This window comes from Leucoraja erinacea, chromosome 1 (genome assembly GCF_028641065.1).
Source record: "Leucoraja erinacea ecotype New England chromosome 1, Leri_hhj_1, whole genome shotgun sequence".
Classification (NCBI taxonomy): domain Eukaryota; kingdom Metazoa; phylum Chordata; class Chondrichthyes; order Rajiformes; family Rajidae; genus Leucoraja; species Leucoraja erinaceus.
In genome coordinates, this window is record NC_073377.1 from 156,108,436 (window position 1) to 156,131,472 (window position 23,037).

At 41.8% G+C, this 23,037-nt stretch overlaps 1 protein-coding gene across 1 annotated transcript; it reads right to left on the reverse strand.

The window, feature by feature from the left end:
- Positions 1–580: 580 nt before the first annotated feature.
- Positions 581–22,866, reverse strand: LOC129697637 (uncharacterized). The gene is made up of 7 exons (XM_055636375.1): positions 22,475–22,866; positions 19,210–19,289; positions 17,524–17,615; positions 14,985–15,099; positions 14,759–14,853; positions 9,288–9,360; positions 581–777 (listed from the first exon to the last, which is right to left on the reverse strand). Exons 1-7 carry the CDS (start codon positions 22,765–22,767, stop codon positions 581–583), a joined length of 945 nt encoding a protein of 314 aa, XP_055492350.1. The 5' UTR covers positions 22,768–22,866.
- Positions 22,867–23,037: the final 171 nt, after the last annotated feature.

Consider the following 23,037-nt stretch of genomic DNA (forward strand, 5'->3'; position numbering starts at 1 on the left):
TAATATAAATATATAGAACAGGTAAATTAGGAACATGAGAAGGTCACACAACTCCCTGCGCTTGCTCACCATTTGATAAGATTACAGTTTATCTAACTTTGACAGCATTCCTGTAAACTTGTGGTCCCTGCTGTTCAACCATGTTCTGACCCAAGCTCATTACTACAAACTCCTCAGCACTTGCCTTTGTTGCCATCTCCAATCAAATTGCCCTCGCCTGTTTCCACCTATCACTTGCCAGGCTCTATTCCAGGTCCCGGCCCAATGTCACCTGTCCATTCCTGCCGCAGATGCTGCCTGATCCACGAAGTTACTCCAGAACTTTGTGTTTTGCTCAAGGTTTCCAGTATAAGCAGTTTCTTGTGTTTCTGCTGTTGCGTTATCTCCTTTCATGCTCCTAAGCCCAATAGTAAACTCAAACTAGTTCATTGGTGTCATTAATGATCATTGTTTAAGTATATGGTATGTGATTTTTATTTGAATTGGCAAAAATGATGAAGATTATTAATAACTTTTCCTTCTAAAAACATCTGACTATGATATTCATGATGATACCTTGGTTTGTATCAGGTTATCATTTTCATGTTTGTATTTTTCTGTACTGAGTGTGCCAAGGCTGGGTCACCCACTCTGGGTGTATTTGATAATCATAGATGTATGGCTTGGATGTCATCTCACACAGGCAGGCACAGTTTGCCAGTTGGAAGTGCGGACCTTGTACATTTCGAGGATTGATACGAGAGAGAGTTCTCAGTAGCCGTTCCACTGCCAAGGTTTCTGTAAAGGGGGAAAAAAAAGAAACTTTAGACCAGATTTAAGAAACATCTTAAGGAACAATTTGAGGGAGAAGAGTATGTCAAAGGAGAGTGAGTGTATTTCCAGAACTTAATCTTGACAATTGAAAGCAAGCCTGCCAAAATATCAGTGTGGTAAGGGGACTATAGCATAGTGATTAAGTTGTTTGACTTCTGGACCAATGACCCAGTGATACGAGTTCAAATCCTACAATGGCAGCTGGGGAATTTTAATTCAAGTTATTTAATAAGAAATGAATTTGAGAGAGAAAAAAACTGACTACAGTAATAATAACCATGAAGCTGGATTTGTTCAGGGCTGGCTAATGTATGACCCCAGACAATATGGGTAGGGAGAAACATCATTCTCATTTAGAAGATCTTTAGCAACAGAAAATTCTGTGATACACATTAAATAAATATAGACAGCGTTACAGAGCTGAATGTAATCTGGCTTGATAACAAAATTGAGACTTAATTCAAGCAGTAGGATACCAAAGTCGAGAATAACATGCACAGTTAAATGGGATTTCATTTGTAATTTTGATGTCACACAGATATTAAATGATGACACATCCCTTTGACCCATCACGTCCATGCTGATCATTACACTATATACACTAATATGACAATAATGAACCTAATATGCTAACCCATTTTATTTTCCACACATTTTCGTTAACTTTATTCCCACAACATCACAGCCAGATTCTACCACTCATCAATATACATCGGGCAAATTAGCCTACAGATCTGCACGTCCTTGAGATGCAGAAGGACTTGGACACGGTGGGCAGAGAAGTGACAGGTGGAATATAGTGTAGCAAAGTGTGGAGTCATGCATTTTGGTAGTAGGAATAAAGTAGACTAAATGGTAGACTATTTTCTAAATGGGGAGAGAATCCAGAAATCAGAGGTCCAAAGGCATTTGGGAATGCTGGTGCAGGATTCCCAAAAAGTGAATCTGCAAGTCGAATCGATAGTAAAGAAGGCATACTCGTTTATTTCAAGAGGGCTAGAATACAAAAACAAGGATGTAATGATGAGTCTCTATTTTAAGGTGCTGGTCAGGCTGCATTTGGAGTATTTGTGAGCAATTTTGGACATATATCTGAGGAAGGATGTGCTGGCCCTGGAGAGGGTCAAGAGGAGGTTTACAAGAAAGATCCCAGGAATGAATGGGTTGACATGATGAGCGTTTGATGGCACTGGGCCTGTACTCTGGAGTTTAGAAGAATCAGGGGGGACTTCATTGAAACGTACCAAATAGTGAAAGGCTTGGATAGTGGTTGTGTAGAGGATGTTTCCACTAATGGGAGTCTAGGACTAGAGGACGTTCCTTTAGGAAGGAGATGAGGGGGAATTAATTTTGTTGGGGGGCGGTGAATCTGTGAAATTCTTTGCTACAGAAGGCTGTGGAGGCCAAGTCAATGGAAGCTTTTTCACACAAAGGGTGGTGGGGGTATGTAACAAGCTGCCAGAGGAGGTAGCTGAGGCTGGGACTATCCCAAAGTTTAAGAAACAGTTAAGACAGGTGCATGGATAGGACGGGTTTGGAGGGATATGGACCAAACATGGGCAGATAGGACTAGTTTAGATGGGACTTGTTGGCCGGTGTGGACAAGTTGGGCCGAAGGGCCTGTTTCCATGTTGTATCACCCTATAACTCTAAAAGAGAAAATGGTGGAAGTACAACAGGTCAATACAGAAGAAAATGAAACGGGGTCAACAGCTCAATCCATGGGCTGATCATCTGAATCGAAAAAAAAAATATTGGGGAACCATTCTTCCCACAGCATATGGACAGCTGGTGGACGCAGAGTCAGTACTAACGTGAAGTATTCCTGGATAAATACATAAAAACAACTCATTTACAGGGTTATGCAGAAGGAGCTGGGGAGTGTGAGCAACCTGGCCCAGGTCAAGGTGGACTACCTTGTCTCTATGTTGTGAGTTTAAATGTCCTACGAATAGTTGATAGCAATGAACAAATAACGGAAACTCAAACAACGCTCCACGATTCTGTACAATTTTGTTACTGTTAGATTTGTACAATTTGATGGCTGTGAGAGTAATGTGTAAAACATTATGCAGCTTGGAGGCAAGAGTGGTATTGAAGGATGTAAGTGCTGTGCTGCCGCTAAGTATTGTTTGCCCACAATTAGAGCAATTTTTGTAAATACAGTGGCTTGCAAAAGTATTCATACCCCTTGAACTTTTCCACATTTTGTCACGTTACAACCACAAACGTAAATGTATTTTATTGGGATTTTATGTGATAGACCAACACAAAGTGGCGCATAATTGTGAAGTGGAAGGAAAATGATACATGGTTTTCAAATTTTTTTTACAAATAAAATACTGAAAAGTGTGGCGTGCAAAAGTATTCCGCCCCCTTTACTCTGATACCCCTAAATAAAATCCAGTGCAACCAATTGCCTTCAGAAGTCACCTAATTAGTAAATAGAGTCTACTTGTGTGTAATCTAATCTCAGTATAAATACAGCTGTTCTGTGAAGGCCTCAGAGGTTTGTTGGAGAACATTAGGGTAGCAACAGCATCATGAAGGGGATGCTTTTCTTCAGACAGGTCAGGGAAGCTGGTCATGGAGAAGTTTAAAGCAGGGTTGGGTTATAAAAAAAAATCCCAAGCTTGGAAGAAAACTGTTAGAGTACTGCAAATCATCCGAAAATGGAAAGGGGCACAACTGCAAACCTTCCAAGACATGGCCAACCACCTAAACTGACAGCCCGAGCAACAAGAGAATTGATCAGAGAAGCAGCCAAGAGGCCCATGGTAACTCTGGAGGAGTGCAGAGATCCACAGCTCCAGGTGGGAGAATCTGGTCCACACTTGAAACCATTGCTGCACTCCACAAATCAGACCTTTATCCAAGAGTGGCAAGAAGAAAGCCATTGTTACAAAGAAAAAATGGGCAAGAATTTCCCGTTTGCAGATTTGCCACAAGCCATGGTAGGGGACACAGCAAACAAAGACTTGCAGCTCTGTCAATGAGACCAAAATTGAAGTTTTTGGCCAAATGCAAAACGCTATGTGTGGCTGAAAACTTTTGCACATCACCCTGAACACAGTTCCCCACTGTGAAACATGGTGGTGCAGCACCATGCTATGGGGATTTTTCTTCAGCAGGGACAGGGAATGGTCAGAGTTGATGGGAAGATGGATGGAGCCAAATACAGGGCAATGGAAAAAACCTGTTAGAGTCTGCAAAAGACGAGACTGGGGCGGAGGTTCACCTTCCAGCAGGACAACGACCCTAAACATACAGCCAGAGCTACAATGGAATGGTTTAGATCAAAGCATATTCATGTGTTAGAATGGCCCAGTCAAAGTCCAGACCTAAATCCAATTGAGAATCTCTGGCAAGACTTGAAAATTGCTGTTCACAGACGCTCTCCATCCAATCTGACTGAGCTTGAGCTATTTTACAAAGATGAATGGGCAAAAATTTCAGTCTCTAGATGTGCAAAGCTGGTAGAGACATACCCCACAAGACTTGCAGCTGTAATTGCAGCGAAAGGTGGTTCTACAAAGTATTGACTCAGGGGGGCTGAATACTTTTGCACGCCACACTTTTCAGTTTTTTATTTGTAAAACAATTTGAAAACCATGTATCATTTTCCTTCCACTTCACAATTGTGCACCACTTTGTGTTGGTCTATCACATAAAATCCCAATAAAATACATTTACGTTTGTGGTTGTAACGTGACAAAATGTGGACATGTTCAAGGGGTATGAATACTTTTGCAAGCCACTGTATTTACAAAAATTGCTCTAATTGTGGGCAAACAATACTTAGCGGCAGTACAGCACTTACATCCTTCAATACCACTCTTGCCTCCAAGCTGCATAATGTTTTACACACTCACGGCTGGTGGGCTGGTAGTTGACTCACGGCTAATGCTTGAAATTCTATTTCAAGCAGGGTATAAGGCCACCAAATTCAAGTGCAGTTTCCTACCACTTCTAGCAGGGTGCAAGGCCACCAAATTCAGTAAGATGGCCAAAAATCAGCCGTAAGTGGTAGCGTTTTATCTAAAATCAATATACAGTGCAAACAGGAAGTAAGTGCATTTACAGTCGTGCCTTTTAACTTCAAGCCAAAGCACCCACGCCCCCATTTGCAGTAAGTAATGCATTTTAACTTCAAGCCATTGCACCCAAGCCACCATCTGCAGTAAGTAGTGCCTTTCAACTTCATGCCACACCCACACCCCCATTTGCAGTGCCTTTCAACTTCATGCCACCATTTGCAGTAAGTGGTGTCTTTCAACTTCAAGCCACACCCACGCCCCCATTTGCAGTAAGTAGTGCCTTTCAACTTCATGCCACACATTTGCAGTAAGTGGTGCCTTTCAACTTCAAGTCAAAGCAACCAAGCCACCATTTGCAATAAGTAGTGCCTTTCAACTTCATGCCACCATTTGCAGTAAGTAGTGCCTTTCAATTTCAAGGCACAACCCAAGCCAAACCAGGGAGGGGGAGGAGGAGGAGTAGGAGGGGGGGGGGGGGGGATGCCACTATTTGCAGGAAGAGTGCCTTTCAATTTCAGGAGGAGGAGGAGGGGGGCCAACCAGGGAGGGGGAGGAGGAGGAGGAGTTTTTTTTGAAATTTTTACAAGCTTTAGAACCAACATTTTTTTGCAAGCTTTAGAACCAATAGACTTTTTTGCAAGCTTTAGAACCAATAGACTTTTTTTTGCAAGCTTTACAACCAATAGACATTTTTTGCAAGCTTTAGAACCAATAGACATTTTTTTTGCAAGTTTTAGAACCAATAGACACATTTTTTGCAAGCTTTAGAACCAATAGACATATTTTTGCAAGCTTTAGAACCAATAGACATATTTTTGCAAGCTTTAGAACCAATAGACATATTTTTGCAAGCTTTAGAACCAATAGACATTTTTTGCAAGCTTTAGAACCAATAGACACATTTTTTGCAAGCTTTAGAACCAATAGACATATTTTTGCAAGCTTTAGAACCAATAGACATTTTTTTGCAAGCTTTAGAAACAATAGACATTTTTTGCAAGCGTTAGAACCAACATTTTTTTGCAAGCTTTAAAACCAATAGACACTTTTTTTGCAAGCTGTAGAACCAATAGACACATTCTGCAAGCATTTTAGAACCACTAAGGGCACTTGCATTTGAGTAGACATGAGTTCAATGTTATTCACAGCTCAGAGAAACGTGACCCTCTGCCTTCCTCCATCTTGAAGAGACTGTGTGGCACACCACTTCCTGGTTTTATAGTCCCTCCTCCCTGCCGCCAGCGGGGGTAGCAGAGAGAATGGGGAATTTTGTAAAAACATTAATATCTCTGTAATTTTTAATCGACGGTAAAAATCCTCGGCACACATGCGGCGGAGGGGGGCTCTGAGCAAAGTGGCCAAAAATGACGGCCGTAGGTGGCGGCGTTCTGTCGGAAATCGCAGCACAGATGGCCAAAACCGGACAAGAACAGACTTTTAGTAATATAGATTGTGCCCTGAATTCATTCTCAACAACTAACTAATGGTCTGAAGAAGGGTCTCGACCCGAAACGTCACCCATTTCTTCTCTCCAGAGATGCTGCCTGTCCCGCTGAGTTACTCCAGCTTTTTGTGTCTACCTTCGATTTAAACCAACATCTGCAGTTCTTTCCTACACATGTTATTTTATATTTATTTTGTGACATAGAAAGTGTCTATTTGATCTTCAGGTCTATACCAGTTTTGATAATAATCCCACCAATCCCATGACCCCCATTTGTTTCCTTGTAAATGATTCTGTCCCACATGCCGTCAGCTCCACTCTGATTCACCCACCAACACCCTGCACAGGTTACAATATCCAACCAACAGACTAATCAGCACGAGCTGTGGGAGAAAGCTGAAGTAGCCACGAGGGTCACAGTCACAATGCAAACTCCACACCCAGCAGCACTGGAGTTAGGACTGAACGCAGATTGTTGGAACAGTAACATCTGCCACCCTGTTGTAGAGCGGCCTCAGTACATTTTGTATTACATCTGTAGTCAATAGAATGATACAATTGAAGAAATTTGCGAGGCAGGGTACTTTATACTGAAGCTTCCATTTAACTTTAACACCACGGAGCCTGGGATCTCTCGCCGAGATCGCCAGTGGTGGAGCTCCGTCCAGCTTCGGAAGCCGCGGTCTCCGGTAAGGAAGCGGCCGTTCCAGGTATCCCAAGCCGCTGAGCGGGTTCTCCTGACGCCGGAGCACCATCACCTGGCGAGATGGTTCTGAAACATCGGGCCCCATAGCGGCGACTGCAGAGGCCTCAATAGGCCCGACTATGGGTGGACAATGGGGATGGGGACTATAGACTTTGTGCCTTCCCTCACAGAGGGGACCATTGTGGGGGGATGTTTTTATTTTTATTGTTAAATTCCTTTATAATGTTATGTTGTATTCTTATTAATGTGGTGCAATGGCAACTCGAATTTCACTAAACCAATTGGTGTGTGTGACAACAAATGAACGTTTGAACCTTTGGTTTACAAATTGAGGATATGTATCTGAGTATCAGAAACTGCATTCGAGCACCAACTCTCACCACTCAAGACATGAGGGGGTTAGTTTAAGTTGGCATAGACATTGTGGGCCAAAGGACCTGGTCCCGTGCTGTACCGTTCAATGTTTGATATTTTGTAACTCCTTAAATCCTATTCATAAATACGAAGGTTTTCACTTAAGGTTTTACAATGATACATCTGATCATAGCTCAGTATTCTGCTTTGTGTTCAAAATTATGCAAACATACGGGAGAATAGCCAGAACTATTATTTTGCCAACAGATTAGAACCCTGGGAATGAAGACTGAGCACGACAAGATTGAAATAACAGATTCACAACAGGTAACAAGGAAAACATCTTCACAAGGAGAAACGCAAGGCTGTGTGTGGGATTACTTTTCTAGAATTAATGGTTGAGCCATAAACGACAACAAGGTTTGATGGATGTGAGAGAAGGGAGTAAATCAATTAGTTGCCCACAAGGCAGATAAAGGCCAGTACTAATTGGATGGGCAGCAAAGTGTTTTTTTTTTAAATTGCAGCTTCTGTACTTGTCTTATGAACTGTTCCACTTGCAAAAGAATTCTCTCATTCTCAACTAAGATAATTGAGATGGTCACTTGGGTGATAAAATCTCAAAGTCTGAAAGCCATTTACAACCTTGCCAAGAAAGGTTCATCCATACATGGGTAATATAGGCAAGGGTTGTATTATACTTCCTTTTGCTGGTTCTCTGAAAGTGCTCCATCACTCACTCCATAACCTTAGACACCAATAACATCCTGATAAGTGATGTTATGTCAACTGATCTATAAAAGACAATAGGTGTGCAGGAGTAGGCCATTTGGCCCTTCGAGCCATTCAATGTGATCATGGCTGATCATCCCCAATCAGTACCCCGTTCCTGCCTTCTCCCCCATATCCCCTGACTCCGCTATTTTTAAGAGCCCTATCTAGCTCTCTCATGAAAGCATCCAGAGAACCTGCCTCCACCGCCCTCTGAGGCAGAGAATTCCACAGACTCACCACTCTCTGTGAGAAAAAGTGTTTCCTCGTCTCCGTTCTAAATGGCTTACTCCTTATTCTTAAACTGTGGCCTCTGGTTCTGGACTTCCCCCAACATCGGGAACATGTTACCTGCCTCTAGCGTGTCCAAGCCCTTAACAATCTTATATGTTTCAACGAGATATCCTCTCATCCTTCTAAACTCCCTGGTTCCCTTCCTATCATATTTAAATGACTCATCTTTCTTAAATAGAAGAATTGTATGCAAAGATGTTCAACCTAAAGGAATATTTCAGAATCAAGTGATTCCATTTTAAGCATCTGCACTATTCTCACCTATAATCTTACAGAAAACTGGGAAGCAAGTCATGTGCTCAGGGGGATTTCTCTTTCCATCATGCCATTATTTTCATCATTGCTTCTAATTTGCATGCATTTGTTGTGAAAATCCTGCGCATGTTCAGTATTAGTTTCCTTGGTTTATCTGGCATGCTGTCCTCTTCTGCTATGATAAATACCCATGCCAAGCAGTTGGTATCTGGCGCTATTTTGTTTCATGTTAATGTCATCAGCAGTTTTCATCGGGGTGATGTGGTTCCTGGCATTTTCAAAATAACTGTTGTTGGAGGAAGCTTTTCAGGAGGTGCTGGTTGGAATCTGGAGCACACTGCCTTAATGGGTGACGGAACCACTCTCGTAAAATTTAAATGTCCAGTGGAACATTTTGAATTGTTAAATCAGAAGGCTACGGACCAAATGTGGGTACACGGATTCAGCAGAGATAAATACTTGATGGCTGGCCTGTAGATGATGGGATAAGAGAGCCTGTTTATGTTCTGTACAACTCTATGAATAATCTTAACATAAATCGTTAATGTTAGTGTAAGATAAAACACCTACAACACAAGTTATTACTCATGGTTTCCAACTGATAATAACTTGCCTTCATTTTTAGCTTTCTGCAACCAGTGGTTAATTGAAGTTATGTATTGGCACTTGACAAATCTGGACAGCGCCTAATAATGAAGAACAGACATGAATGATAAACCATGAATGAAACAACTTTAAGCACAAACAAAATTACACTTATTGTCACTGAAGAGCCTCCGTGAACTTCACTCCACTTTTTCAAGTTGTAACATCGAGAAATGTGTCAGCAGTTTACGGCCAACAGCAATTCGGTTACTTTAAAAAATATATATATTAATTGAAGGTGGATGATAGCTGCTGCAAACATCCCACAGAAACAAACCAGGAGGCAATGGAATGAAAGAGGGTTTGTCCTGGAGTGCCCTCTTGTGTCTAATCACTGTATGCTTTTGAAAGTAACAAGTAATGTAATGTATACATTCACAAAAAATGTAGTCATATCATTGAAGGTACATTTGACATTAGGGTATTTTTTCACATTTCCAGCCATGGTACAACTCTGTACTCTGCATATGTTGTAAACTAGGAAAATAATTGTCTATATTAATATTTACTCAGAAATGTCTTCAATTAATCATCAGTTCAGTGCATATAATCACTTAGCTTCCTGACATTAAGTAAATGGCTTCTCAGATCAGAAAACTGCACCTTACATCAATGTGTTTCAAAAAATCTTGGAGATTTAATTTGTCCCTGTCTATTGTGACACTAAAAAGCCAAGATCATAGAAGGTGGAAGTGTGAACTCTTAGCCACAGCAACCAAGGAGGCAATCTAGTTGTTAACTATCAAATGAAGACTCTATTCCTCAGACTTAATCTCCATTTTAAATTGTATGTAGGTGGGGCCCACTGCTGGGTTCAGAAGCACCTCTCCACTTCTCTGCAGGATCTGGTTTCATTGACATTCTCCCTGATTTCTTCCAATGAAATTCGTCTCCCACCTTCACTAATCTTCCTTATTTCGCACCCTCTGCCTTCCTACCTTTCCCCATTTTCTAAAGAACAATACTCATTTACATTCTTTCACCCACTCTCGCTCCTCTGTGGCTGAGGTCCTCCCGTCCACAGGTGTCACATGACACCAACCTGATATTCCCAGCGTTATTGTGAAAAAGCCTTGGAGAAGGTGTTTCTATTTGAGAACAGCAGTTATACCATTGTATTGTTGAACCGCCTGCTTGTCCTTCTGATTCTAACTACAACTTCTTGCCCCTTTTCTACCCTATTATACATGTATTATTTTTTTTCTAACCTTATTACATACGTAAACTGATGTCTTTTATTCTAATTTACAGTATGTATTTGTAAACCGGTATAAAGTTCACTAAATCATATTTGAAATATTAACGAGAAAAGACCATATAGTCAATCAAGAAATCCACCTTATCCATTATAACGTTCAATTATCTTCTCGTACCCAGCCACAAAAGTGACTGACAAGCACAATGCAAAATTCAAATCAAATCAGTGCCAACCTCTGCATTCTAACATTAGACCTTGCTTATGACCTGAGACACGAATGGTGTTTCGGGAACAATGGTCACATTATGGTAAAATTCCTGACTTTGAGGGTGAATACCTTGGGTCCAAATTCAATTTAAATCAGGCAAGTGATCTGAAAAAAGAGTTCTCTAGAGTGGACGCAGAAAAATTGGCTACAAGATCAATACATGACAAATTCTAGGTATTTCATCCAAAACTAGAGAATGCAAAGTGGCAAAGGATGGTAGTTGTTGGGGGGGCAGCGCTGTGACACAGCTGGCAGAGCTACAGAGCAGTTACAGCACCGGAAACAGATGTTAGATCCTGACCTCGGTTGCTGTCTGTGTGGAGCTTGCACGTCTTCCTATGACCACGTATGTTTCCGCCGGTTTCCTTCCACATCCCAAAGACGTGCAGGTTTGGTCGGCTGATTGGCCTATGACTTCCTAAAGGGGCTGTCCCACTGCGGCGACCTAATCTGCGACCTTCACGTGACTCACTCGACCTCCGTGCGGGCGGCCCCCCCGCTTCTGGTCTGGTCGTGCTCGCCGCTTGCAGGCGCATGGTGGTGGGGCCGGCCCACACACCCTTAAATCTTCTGGCCCCAGACCCAATCCCACACACAGCAAAAAGTAAATTTATCAGTGATCCTTTGATGAATCTGTGCACTGGATATTGGTTTTTTTGCGCTACCACTGTTCTAAGGATGTAAGAATTACGATACGATATATAATAGAATATTTATCCCAGGAGGGAAATTGATCTACAATCGGTCATAACAACACGGAACATGAAATTAAAGTGATGAGTGGAAAGGATTGGGGATGTGCAAAGATTGGGGAGGTGGGGGATCAGTCTACCCCACGACAGAAGGGAGAGGAGTTGTACAGTTTGATAGCCACAGGGAAGAAGGATCTCCTCCTTCTCCTCCAGAAACAGGAAAAAGTCACTTGGCGTCATTCACAGTCCTCCTCCACATTGCCATCCGACACCATTCTCAGATTCCTTAATTTTCTTGATAATCATGAAGAACTGATGCAGGGTGGTTATTAATTTTGATCTGTGCCTTGAGCAGCTGACCCCTTTTATTGATACTGTGACCTCTGGCTGTGTCCTCTCAGCTGTGGAAGTAACACTGCTGGAGATTTCATTCAGATCATGCTCTCAAGTTTAGAAGAATGAGCGATGGTCTTCTGATGCCATCCCAGGAATCAATCAGGTGAACAACCGCTGCATCCTTTATCACAAATGTATATTAATATTGTGGATGTGAGCCCAACATGCATTATGCGACATCTCCGTGGACCAGCAAGCTTTGTGTATTGTACAAACATTAGTGGGTTGCTGACTGTTGCGCAGAACGTTCAGGCTGTCAGATTTAACTCTGTCTGCTGAAAGCTGCTGGATCATCCTGAAGACTTTGACCCTCTTGTCAAGAACATATGCTTGACATTTTAAGAAACATTTAGACAGGTACATGGATAGGATAGGTTTAGAGGGATATGGGTCAAGCACGGGCAGGTGGGACTAGTGTGGATAGGGCATGTTGGTGGGACTAGTGTGGATAGGGCATGTTGGTCGGTGTAGACGTTAGCCTGTTCCCACGCTTTATGGCTCTATGTACATACAGTAATCATCATCATCATCATCGTTGTTGAAAACGTCAATGGGCAATGGTGCCTTACAATGCCACGTACGACAGTGATCACAACCTCATCCGCCCTTTCACAGGTCTTGTTTTTGGTCCTGCTGGGGGTCCACAGCCCCCTCCTCACCTTGAAAACCAGGTGGGTGAGACGGTTTAGTCACCGACTATCTGACCATGGAGCAGGTAGCACAGGTACCCGTGGCGGGGGGGAGGGGGGGGAGGGGACTCCCCTGGCCTGACCTGAAACAGATCATCACTGGTATTTTAATAACAGTGAAGGGTGGTGGGTGGTGGGTGTATGGAACAAGCTGCCAGAGGAGGTAGTTTCTTTTGTTTCCTCACACACTCCAAAAACATACAGGTGTGTAGGTTAATTGGCTTGGTGCATGTGTAAATTGTCCCTTAGTGTGTGTAGGATAGTGTTAATGTGCGGGGATCACTGGTCGGTGCGGACTCGAGGGGCCGAAGCGCCTGTTGCCGCATTGTATCTATAAACTAAACCTAAAATTGTTTCTCTTTCCACAGATGCTGCCTGACTGCTGAGCATTTCCAGTAATTTCTCATTTAATAACAGACTTTCAGCATTGGAAGTTTTTTTTCTGTTTCCCACCCAAAAATAATGTATTTCTTTATTAATGAGTAGTACTGTTCGTCACATTGGATCGATATGTGGCAGATAAACTTTCTGATCACAGAGTCTTGGAAAAATATTAAAGGCATAAACAACAAGTCAAATACATGCATTAATAAAGAGGGTGGCGTGCCAGGGATAGTGAGAGCCACTGTGAAGGGTTTCGGCCAGAAACGTTGCCTATTTCCTTCGCTCCATAGATGCTGCTGCACCCGCTGAGTTTCTACAGCATTTTTGTCTACCTTGTGAAATACAAATTACTTCTCCAGCCTGGGGTAAATTCTGCTGCGATTTTTGACAGCAGGCAAAATAATTCCAAAAACACATTTATTTGGACAGGTTGAGCACCCTCAGATCCAGAGCCTCTCTGGATTATCTGTTTTTCTGGACGACAATAATGAAACAACAATACACCCCAACCCGTTCGTGACACCCATCCCATGTGTCTAAAGCATCTTGGGATGTCAGAAACTTAAATAAAACAAATATAAAATGAAAACTCAATGTGAACGGACTGACCTTGCAGCCCACCCCCCCGACTCCCACCCTCTCTCTGACCGTTTAAAGCCCTGTTTCCCAATCCCGACTCCCGACTCGCGAATATCACCAGGTCACTGCCCCCTCCCTTGATCAATTCAAATGGAAAGTTTAAGTGATCAATTCTTACATTGTGAGCATCTAATTAACTCATAGAAACATAGAAAAATAGGAACAGGAGTAGGCCCCTCGAGCCATTCAATATGATTATTGCTGATCATCGAAAATCAGTACCCTGTTCCTGCTTTTCCCCCAGACCCCTTGATTCCATTAGCCCCAAGAGCGAAATCTAATTCTCTCTTGAAAACAGCCAATGAATTGGCCTCCACTGCCTTCTGTGGATGGGAATTCCACAAGACACCATACAATTATAACTGAGTTAGGTCCATCAAGTTTGCTCCGCCATTCAATCATGGCCGATCTAACCCCATCCTCCTGCCTTCTTCCCATAACCTATGACACCTGTACTATTCAAAAATCTATCTTTCTCTGCCTTAAAAATATCCACTGACTTGGCCACCACATCCTTCTCTAGCAAATAATTCCACAGATTCACCACCCTCTGACTAAAGAAATTTCTCCTCATCTCTTTCCTAAAAGAATGTCCTTTAATTCTGAGGCTATGACCTCTAGTCTTAGACTCTCCCACTAGTGGAAACATCCTGTCCACATCCTCACAAAGCCTTTCACTATTCTGTACGTTTCAATGAGGTCCCCCCTCTATCTTCTAAACTCCCACAAGTACAGGCCCACTGCCGACAAACGCTCATCATAGGTTAACCTATTCATTCCTGGGATCATTCTTGCCAACCTCATCTGGACCCTCTCCAGAGCCAGCACATCCTTCCTCATATACGGTGCCCAAAATTGCTTGCAATATTCTAAATGTGGTCTTTCTAGCGCCTTCTAGAGCTCAGAATTACATCCCTGTGTTTGTACACAAGCCCTCTTGAAATAAATGCTAGCATTGCATTTGCACTCTTTTTAGATCTATTTAGATTTGAATGTGTCAAGTGTTAACTGTCAAAACATTGAATTAATTCTGCCACAATAACCATGTTTTTCCTGTGTTTTACAGTAAACTATAAAGCACTATTAATTTTCACTTCTGACTGGTGTGTGAATGGACAGTGTGTACCTGTCGTAGTAATAAATTGCTCTCACCTTGTAATATCAGTTACTTACTTGACTGATGTAGCTTTGCCTTGGAGTGTTGCTTCTTGTTATATCCACTGATGCACTGATGGCACAGTCCATCATTCTGTTCACAGCCTGGCGATCTAAAGAGCCAAGATAAGTCATTGTTGTCATAACCTCTGTCAAACATTCAATCTGAAAATGTCAGAGGTTTTCTGAAACAGAAAATAACAATGGTTTCCGTTGGCTCAGGCTCGGAGTCACAACTCTTTACCTTTTTCATTGGCAAACTTCATCCAGGCCTCTGCTACCCTGACTGTGTTTGAGTTACTGAAGAGCATCTGGAATGACGAACAGACTGCGGTCACGTCAGTCAATTTTTGTTGTTTCTGATGGGAATGAAAAGGAATACTGAAGAGAGATGCATCACGAGTCGGACAACTGCGCCCTGCGTACTCTGCTGAACAGCAATTACAAAATCACATCAAAGTTGTGAACAGAAATCAAACATCCTTTAGACACAAGAGCAGCAGAGGAAAATATAAAGTTAGGAAAGGACCACGACAAAGCCAGAAAAGAAAGCTAATTGGTATTGACAAAGAAATTGTCCTAGTTACAGTTATTACTAAAGATTGCTCCTCTTGTGATAAAGTCTAGGGGATAAATTAAATGGATTAGAGAAGAACTGCTGTAAAATGAGTTCTTGATGGTCAATGCAGACCAGGTGGGTTGAAGGCCAGTTTCCATGCTCTCTGATCTCTGCCCCTGTATCTACGACCAAGGTTTTGAAGTGGGCATTTCACTGAAAACTCTTAAAAAATAATTAATGCAATTGGGAAAATAGGGCAGAATATAGTTGACAACTTAGCACATCTAAAAGACGATGGAATCCCAGATCCGAAGGGAATGTACTCATTTATTATGAATGAAATGACAGGAGAGCTGATAGAGACACTAGTACATATCTATAACGGTGGGAACAATGGCCACAATAAAAGATGAAAAAAGACCAATCCAACAGTTCCCGGTGACCTAGCAGTGAAGTGCAAACTTGTTTTATCTCTCCAATTTCCCTGCAACCCCTGAACCATATTAAACCTGGTGCAGGACAGATAACATCTTTAACTTATCTGGAGATGACAGGTTGCAATAAATAAGGGAGGTTAAGCTAATTTAGTCAAAAAATAATTTAAAAGTTTTGCTTTTTAATTATATAACATTGTTTTGAAATGTTTTAAGTTATTTAAATGGTTTAGTTTCATTGAATGGAATGTTTTAAAATGGTTTCACTTTAAAAACTGTTGCTTGCATGCTTTTCTGATTGTTAAAGATGTTCACATATGTCATGGTATGTCAGACAGGTGCTTCCTTCATGAAGGGTCTTGCCAATTTTAATGGGGATGAATTTTGCAACTAAGTTCACAGTGATGAATCCTTAGAAAATGTGCTTCCAGTATCAATAATATTTAGAAACATAGAAAATAGGCGCAGGAGCAGGCCATTCGGCCCTTTGAGCCTGCACCGCCATTCAATATGATCATGACTGATCATCCAACACAGTATCCTGTACCTGCCTTCTCTCCATACCCCCTGATCCCTTTAGCCACAAGGGCAGCATCTAACTCCCTCTTAAATATAGCCAATGAACTGGCCTCAACTACCTTCTGCGGCAGAGAATTCCAGAGAATTCCACCACTCTCTGTGAGAAAAATGTTTTCCTCATCTCGGTCATAAAAGATTTCCCCCTTATCCATAAACTGTGACCCCTTGTTCTGGACTTCCCTAACATCGGGAACAATCTTCCTGTATCTAGCCTGTCCAACCCCTTAAGAATTTTGTAAGTTTCTATAAGATCCCCTCTCAATCTTCTAAATTCTAGCGAGTACAAACCGAGTCTATCCAGTCCTTCTTCATATGAAAGTCCTGACATCCCAGGAATCAGTCTGGTGAATCTTCTCTGTACTCCCTCCATGGCAAGAATGTCTTTCCTTAGATTAGGAGACCAAAACTGTAGGCAATACTCCAGGTGTGGTCTCACCAAGACCCTGTACAACTGCAGTAGAACCTCCCTGCTCCTATACTCAAATCCTTTTGCTATGAATGCTAACATACCATTCGCCTTCTTCACTGCCTGCTGCACCTGCATGCCTACTTTTAATGACTGGTGTACCATGACACCCAGGTCTCGTTGCATCTCGCCCTTTCCTAATTGGCCACCATTCAGATAACAGTCTACTTTCCTGTTTTTGCCACCAAAGTGGATAACCTCACATTTATCCACATTATAGTGCATCTGCCATGCATTTGCCCACTCACCCAGCCTATCCAAGTCACCTTGCAGCCTCCTAGCATCCTCCAAACAGCTAACACTGCCCCCCAGCTTCGTGTCATCTGCAAACTTGGAGATGTTGCATTCAATTCCCTCGTCCAAATCATTAATATATATTGTAAATAGCTGGGGTCGCAGAACTGAGGCTTGCGGTACCCCACTAGTCACTGCCTGCCATTGTGAAAAGGATCCGTTTACTCCTACTCTTTGCTTCCTGTCTGCCAGCCGGTTCTCTATCCATATCAATACTGAACCCCCAATACCGTGTGCTTTAAGTTTGTACACTAATCTCTTATGTGGGACCTTGGCGAAAGCCTTCTGAAAGTTTAGTAAGCCTTTCATATTTTTAACTGCTTCAGTTATTTTAACTGCTTCATTTGCTGCCTGCCTAAATTCTGCTTATTTCACTTTATTAGACAGATATCAGGCCTAAACAGCTATTAAATATAAAAATCACCAAACTACAAATACTTTGTTTACATACCTCTCTGGTTCTGTTACTATTTACTGCTGCCTGTGGAAGTGGATTAGATTTACACCATCCTGGTGACAGTCTGAGAACCTCTTCCCATTTATCTGCCAAAAGAAGAATAACTGTGTGTAAAAACCCTTTCCCTGTCAATGCACAGATCATTAGGTACTGATATTTCTTCAGAGTGCAGGCAGAAATCTAGAACAAAATAAGCATGTTGGAGATGTGGTGAACAGCCCCCATGCCTGAATTACTTGATTCAAGGTACATGTAATATTGAGCCTCATTGTTATTGAGCGGATGATCTGTGGACACCAAATAACCCAGGATGTTTACCATTAAAAAGGTGTTCAAGTTTCAGCCAATTATGTCATCTGCGACCATTCTCTGCTAAGGTGTGTGTTTGAGAAAGGGCAACCACCATTAGTTTAGTTTAGTTTAGAGACACAGCACGGAAACAGGCCCTTCGGCCCACCGAGTCCACACCGACCAGTGATCCCTGAACATTAACACTATCCTACACACACTAGGGCCAATTTAGAATCTTTACCGAAGCCAATTAACTTACAAACCTGTACGTCTTTGGAGGGTGGGTGGAATCCGGAGCAGCCGGGAGAAACCCATGTGGTCACGGGGAGAACGGACAAACTCCGTATAGACAGCACCCAGGATCAGGATGGAACCTGGGTCTCTAGTGCTGTAAGGCAGCAACTCTATCAAGGTGCCACCGTGCTGCCCTAGAACATGGCTGACAAAGAAAAGGGAGTCAAAGAGGAAGGAATGGGAGGAAGGAATAGGAGCCAGAGGAGGAAATTGGGAAGATGTGATAAGCAAGGAGAGTGGAGAGCAGGGGTGAATGAGAGAAAGTAGGGATAGAAGAAAACATGACTTCTGGCAATTGGGATCCAGGAAAGCATTGAGCGCAATCTGGAATTTAGTGTCTGAGATAGGAGATACTGAAGTTATAATGGAGCAGACCATGGCCAGGAGCAGTGTGCGCGGCTTGTGGGTCTTAGCAAGAGCAATCCTGCATTCAACATTCACAGGGGAATTTCTTTAAATAAATCATTTATGGATGCACTCTGCAATAGCCAGTTTATAGCTGAATGTAAAACTAGGAGTGGAATTAATATTGGTGAACTCAGGCAGCATGCAATATTAAACAGGCCATTTCAAACAGTATTAGAATTGCTAAAGATTTAAAGGAACACATTTTATTCTGCCTTCACTAGTTAGTTTCAATGATATCAATAGTTTTCAAAAATGGGGTACAGAAGGCAACAGATAATCCATTGCCATCTAAACACAAGTGACTAAAGACAAACTTGGAACTACTAGGTCTGAAGAAGGGTTTCGGCTTCCTTCGCTCCATAGATGCTGCTGCACCCGCTGAGTTTCTCCAGCATTTTTGTCTAACTTGTAACTACAAATTGCTTTCTTCCTTGTGGCAGCTGCTGTACCTCTAATAATCAATGTGCACTCCTCACTTGCCATGTTAGAGGTTTAGGCACTCAGTTTACAGCCAAAGATGGGCACTGGGTGATTTAATTTTAGATGCATCACACGTAATGATGTATCGTATTCAGTTACGGTTACAGAATCGGTACTTGTTTTGGATATCACTGGACTTTTGCCTATCGATTCATTCACCAAATCCTCTGCTGAAACATGCCACATATTAACAAGTTCTCTGTGTACCTCGTGATGGCAAGATGGATGCACCTTTAGCTGTGTTGTAGTGTCTTGGAATTTTATGAAGCCGAGTCACTAAAAATAACCTGAAAAAGATGACAAATGACAGTTTGTTCATTTTTCAGTTTAAGACTGAATACTATTAATACATGCACCCACAATAGTAATATAACATGCATACAAGCATATCAATTACAAGCAAAAATAGGTCACCTGACCACATGAGCTTACCCCAAATTTAAATAATATCTTGAAAGATTGGATAGCATGCAAAATAAAGCTTTTAACCATATAACCATATAACATATAACAATTACAGCACGGAAACAGGCCATCTCGGCCCTACAAGTCCGTGCCGAACAACTTTTTTCCCGTAGTCCCACCTGCCTGCACTCGTACCATAACCCTCCATTCTCTTCTCATCCATATGCCTATCCAATTTATTTTTAAATGATACCAACGAACCTGCCACCACCACTTCCACTGGAAGCTCATTCCACACCGCTACCACTCTCTGAGTAAAGAAGTTCCCCCTCATGTTACCCTTAAACTTCTGTCCCTTAATTCTGAAGTCATGTCCTCTTGTTTGAATTTTCCCTACTCTCAAAGGGAAAAGCTTGTCCGCATCAACTCTGTCTATCCCTCTCATCGTTTTAAAGACCTCTATCAAGTCCCCCCTTAACCTTCTGCGCTCCAGAGAATAAACACCTAACTTATTCAACCTATCTCTGTAACTTAGTTGTTGAAACCCAGGCAACATTCTAGTAAATCTCCTCTGTACTCTCTCTATTTTGTTGACATCCTTCCTATAATCCTCGGTACATGTGACAACTATGAACCTAAACCTAATCTGCTTTGTATTCTCTCTTTTTCCAATTCAGATAAAGGTTCTTAACTTGAAATATTAACTCTGTATTATTCTTCAAGCATTTTGTTTTCAGATTTCCAGCATCTGCAGTTCTATTCTATTATGGGGAACAAGGAAATGGCAGATGAGTTGAACAGGTACTTTGGATCCGTCTTCACTAAGGAGGACACTAGCAATCTTCCTGATATAGTAGTGGCCAGAGGATCTGGGGTGACAGAGGAACTGAAGGAAATCCACATTAGGCAAAAAATTGTGTTGGGTAGACTGATGGGAGTGAAGGCTGATAAATCCCCAGGGCCTGATGGTCTGCATCCCAGGGTACTTAAGGACGTGGCTCTAGAAATCATGGATGCATTGATGATAATTTTCCAATGTTCTATAGACTCAGGGTCAGTTCCTGTGGATTGGAGGGTAGCTAATGTTATCCCACTTTTTAAGAAAGGAGGGAGAGAGAAATCAGGGAATTATAGACCAGTTAGCCTGACATCGGTGGTGGGGAAGATGCTGGAGTCAATTATAAAAGATGAAATAGATGCACATTTGGATAGCAGTAACAGGATTGGTCCGAGTCAGCGTGGATTTACGATGGGGAAATCATGCTTGACTAATCTTCTAGCATTTTTTGAAGGATGTAACAAGGAAATGGACAAGGGAGAGCCAGTGGATGTAGTGTACCTGGACTTTCAGAAAGCATTTGATAAGGTCCCACATAGGAGATTAGTGGGCAAAATGAGGGCACGTGGTATTGGGGGTAGAGTGCTGACATGGATAGAAAATTGGTTGGCAGACAAGAAACAAAGAGTAGGGATTAACGGGTCCCTTTCAGAATGGCAGGCAGTGACTAATGGGGTACTGCAAGGCTTGGTGCTGGGACCGCAACTATTTACAATATATATTAATGATTTAGATGAAGGGATTACAAGTAACATTAGCAAATTTGCAGATGACACAAAGCTGAGTGGCAGTGTGAATTGTTGTGAGGATGCTATGAGAATGCAGGGTGACTTAGACAGGTTGGGTGAGTGGGCAGATGCATGGCAGATGCAGTTTAATGTGGATAAATGTGAGGTTATCCACTTTGGTGGCAAAAACAGGAAGGCAGATTACTATCTAAATGGTGTCAAGTTGGGAAAATGGGAAGTACAATGGGATCTGGTTGTCCTTGTTCATCAGTCAATGAAAGTAAGCATGCAGGTGCAGCAGGCAGTGAAGAAAGCAAATGGTATATTGGCCTTCATAACAAGAGGAGTTAATATAAGATTATTAAGGGTTTGGACACGCTAGAGGCAGGAAACATGTTCTTGATGTTGGGGGAGTCCAGAACCAGCGGCCACAGTTTAAGAATAATGGGTAAGCCATTTAGAACGGAGATGAGGAAACACTTTTTCACACATTGAGTCGTGAGTCTGTGGAATTCTCTTCCTCAAAGCGTGGTGGAGGTCGGTTCTCTGGATACTTTCAAGAGAGAGCTAGATAGGGCTCCTGAAGATAGCGAAGTCAGGGGATATGGGGAGGAGGCAGGATGCGTACTGATTGTGGATGATCAGCCATGATCACATTGAATGGTGGTGCTGGCTCAAAGGGCCGAATGGCCTACTCCTGCACCTATTGTCTATTGATCATTTGGCCTTGAAAATTCAGGAGGTCATCAGCAGATTATTGGATTACAAATAGCATCACATTCAAACCTTCTTGTAATTGTGCCTTTCAGGAGACACTGCTGGAGAGAAATTGGGACTGAATCAATAATTTCCACTGCTGGGGTAACATTTATTACTTCCAGCATCACACACATGGAAGTGAATTAGGGGAGAATTGTCTTGTTACTTCAAAAAGATTTAATTCTATATTAAGACAGTAGCATTAATTGTGAAATATTCTTTAATTGAATTGTGCAAATCTGAAATACTTTTAATTCTACATCTCAATGGTTTTTTTTTATTTCAAAGTCATGGCATTACATGTTGTTCAAATATTCATTCATGACAATGAAGATATCTCCAATATAGATTCACTGTGTACAGTGTAGTGGAAACTATTTCATATTTAAATTTACAGGATGACCCAAAATGTGTTTATCAGTCACAATGAATTGCTCCGTTTTTGGATAATTTAAGACACCTGTTTAATTTGATTCATTTGCAAAGTTATCGGGATCTGCAATAGAAAATTACAATTATCCTTTAAAATCTCTATCGTTGCCTTGTCTAAAAAAAATGAGGGTTTCTGCTTGCTAAACAAAGTGTGTGTCACTATCAGAATGCCTTTAACTAGTTTTAATTTTTTTAAACTAAATATATATTTTAAATGTTATATATTAGAGAATATATAGTATTAAATGGTATATGTTAAATAAAGATAAATAGTATTAAATGCTGTTAATTATTAGTAAATATTCCTTACTCTGATGGATGGGGTTTATTCCGTCTGGTTGGGGAGTGTGGTCGGACCAGGTTCTGAGTTGGTTCATCCAGTTGCTTTTTTTTATATTCAGCTGAATAAGTAGTCACGCTTTTCAGTCCATTCTCATGTTCTTCTCTCCAGACAGCACTTGCTTTGTGCTTAATTTTCTCAAATTCTTCAACATCTAAACAACAGAATGGCATTTGAAAATGCTTGGCTTCCACCTGAGCAAAGGATTTCTTCAGATACTTTGGAGGGTCAGCAGAGCGGGATTGCAGATAGTTATTTGTCATCTTAAATATTCACTTGAGGAACAGAAACTTTGTTTTGCTGGAGTGTAACTTTGTTTTTAGAGAGGTTGAAGCAGTTCTGCCACTTCTGGTGAAGTAATTGGCTTTGTTGATCATTTGCTAAGCAACGGGGCCTGCAGTGCACCTCCCACAACCTGGACGAATCAATGTTCTGCAACAGTCATTGACAACCAAGAACAAGAGAATGTCATGACTGACAATGAAAAGAAACTGCGGAAATCTCCTTCCTAAGATTTGCCCCTAAGGAAACAA

What these genes read in the sequence shown, in the direction of transcription:
- LOC129697637 (XM_055636375.1), bottom strand. Translation starts at nt 22,767, where the DNA reads ATGACAAATAACTATCTGCAATCCCGCTCTGCTGACCCTCCAAAGTAT. An exon ending in GAAGTTTGCCAATGAAAAAG is followed by an intron (nt 14,854 to 14,984) that starts GTAAAGAGTTGT and finishes TTGGCTCTTTAG; the next exon opens with ATCGCCAGGCTGTGAACAGA. An exon ending in GGCAAAGCTACATCAGTCAA is followed by an intron (nt 9,361 to 14,758) that starts GTAAGTAACTGA and finishes CTTCATTATTAG; the next exon opens with GCGCTGTCCAGATTTGTCAA.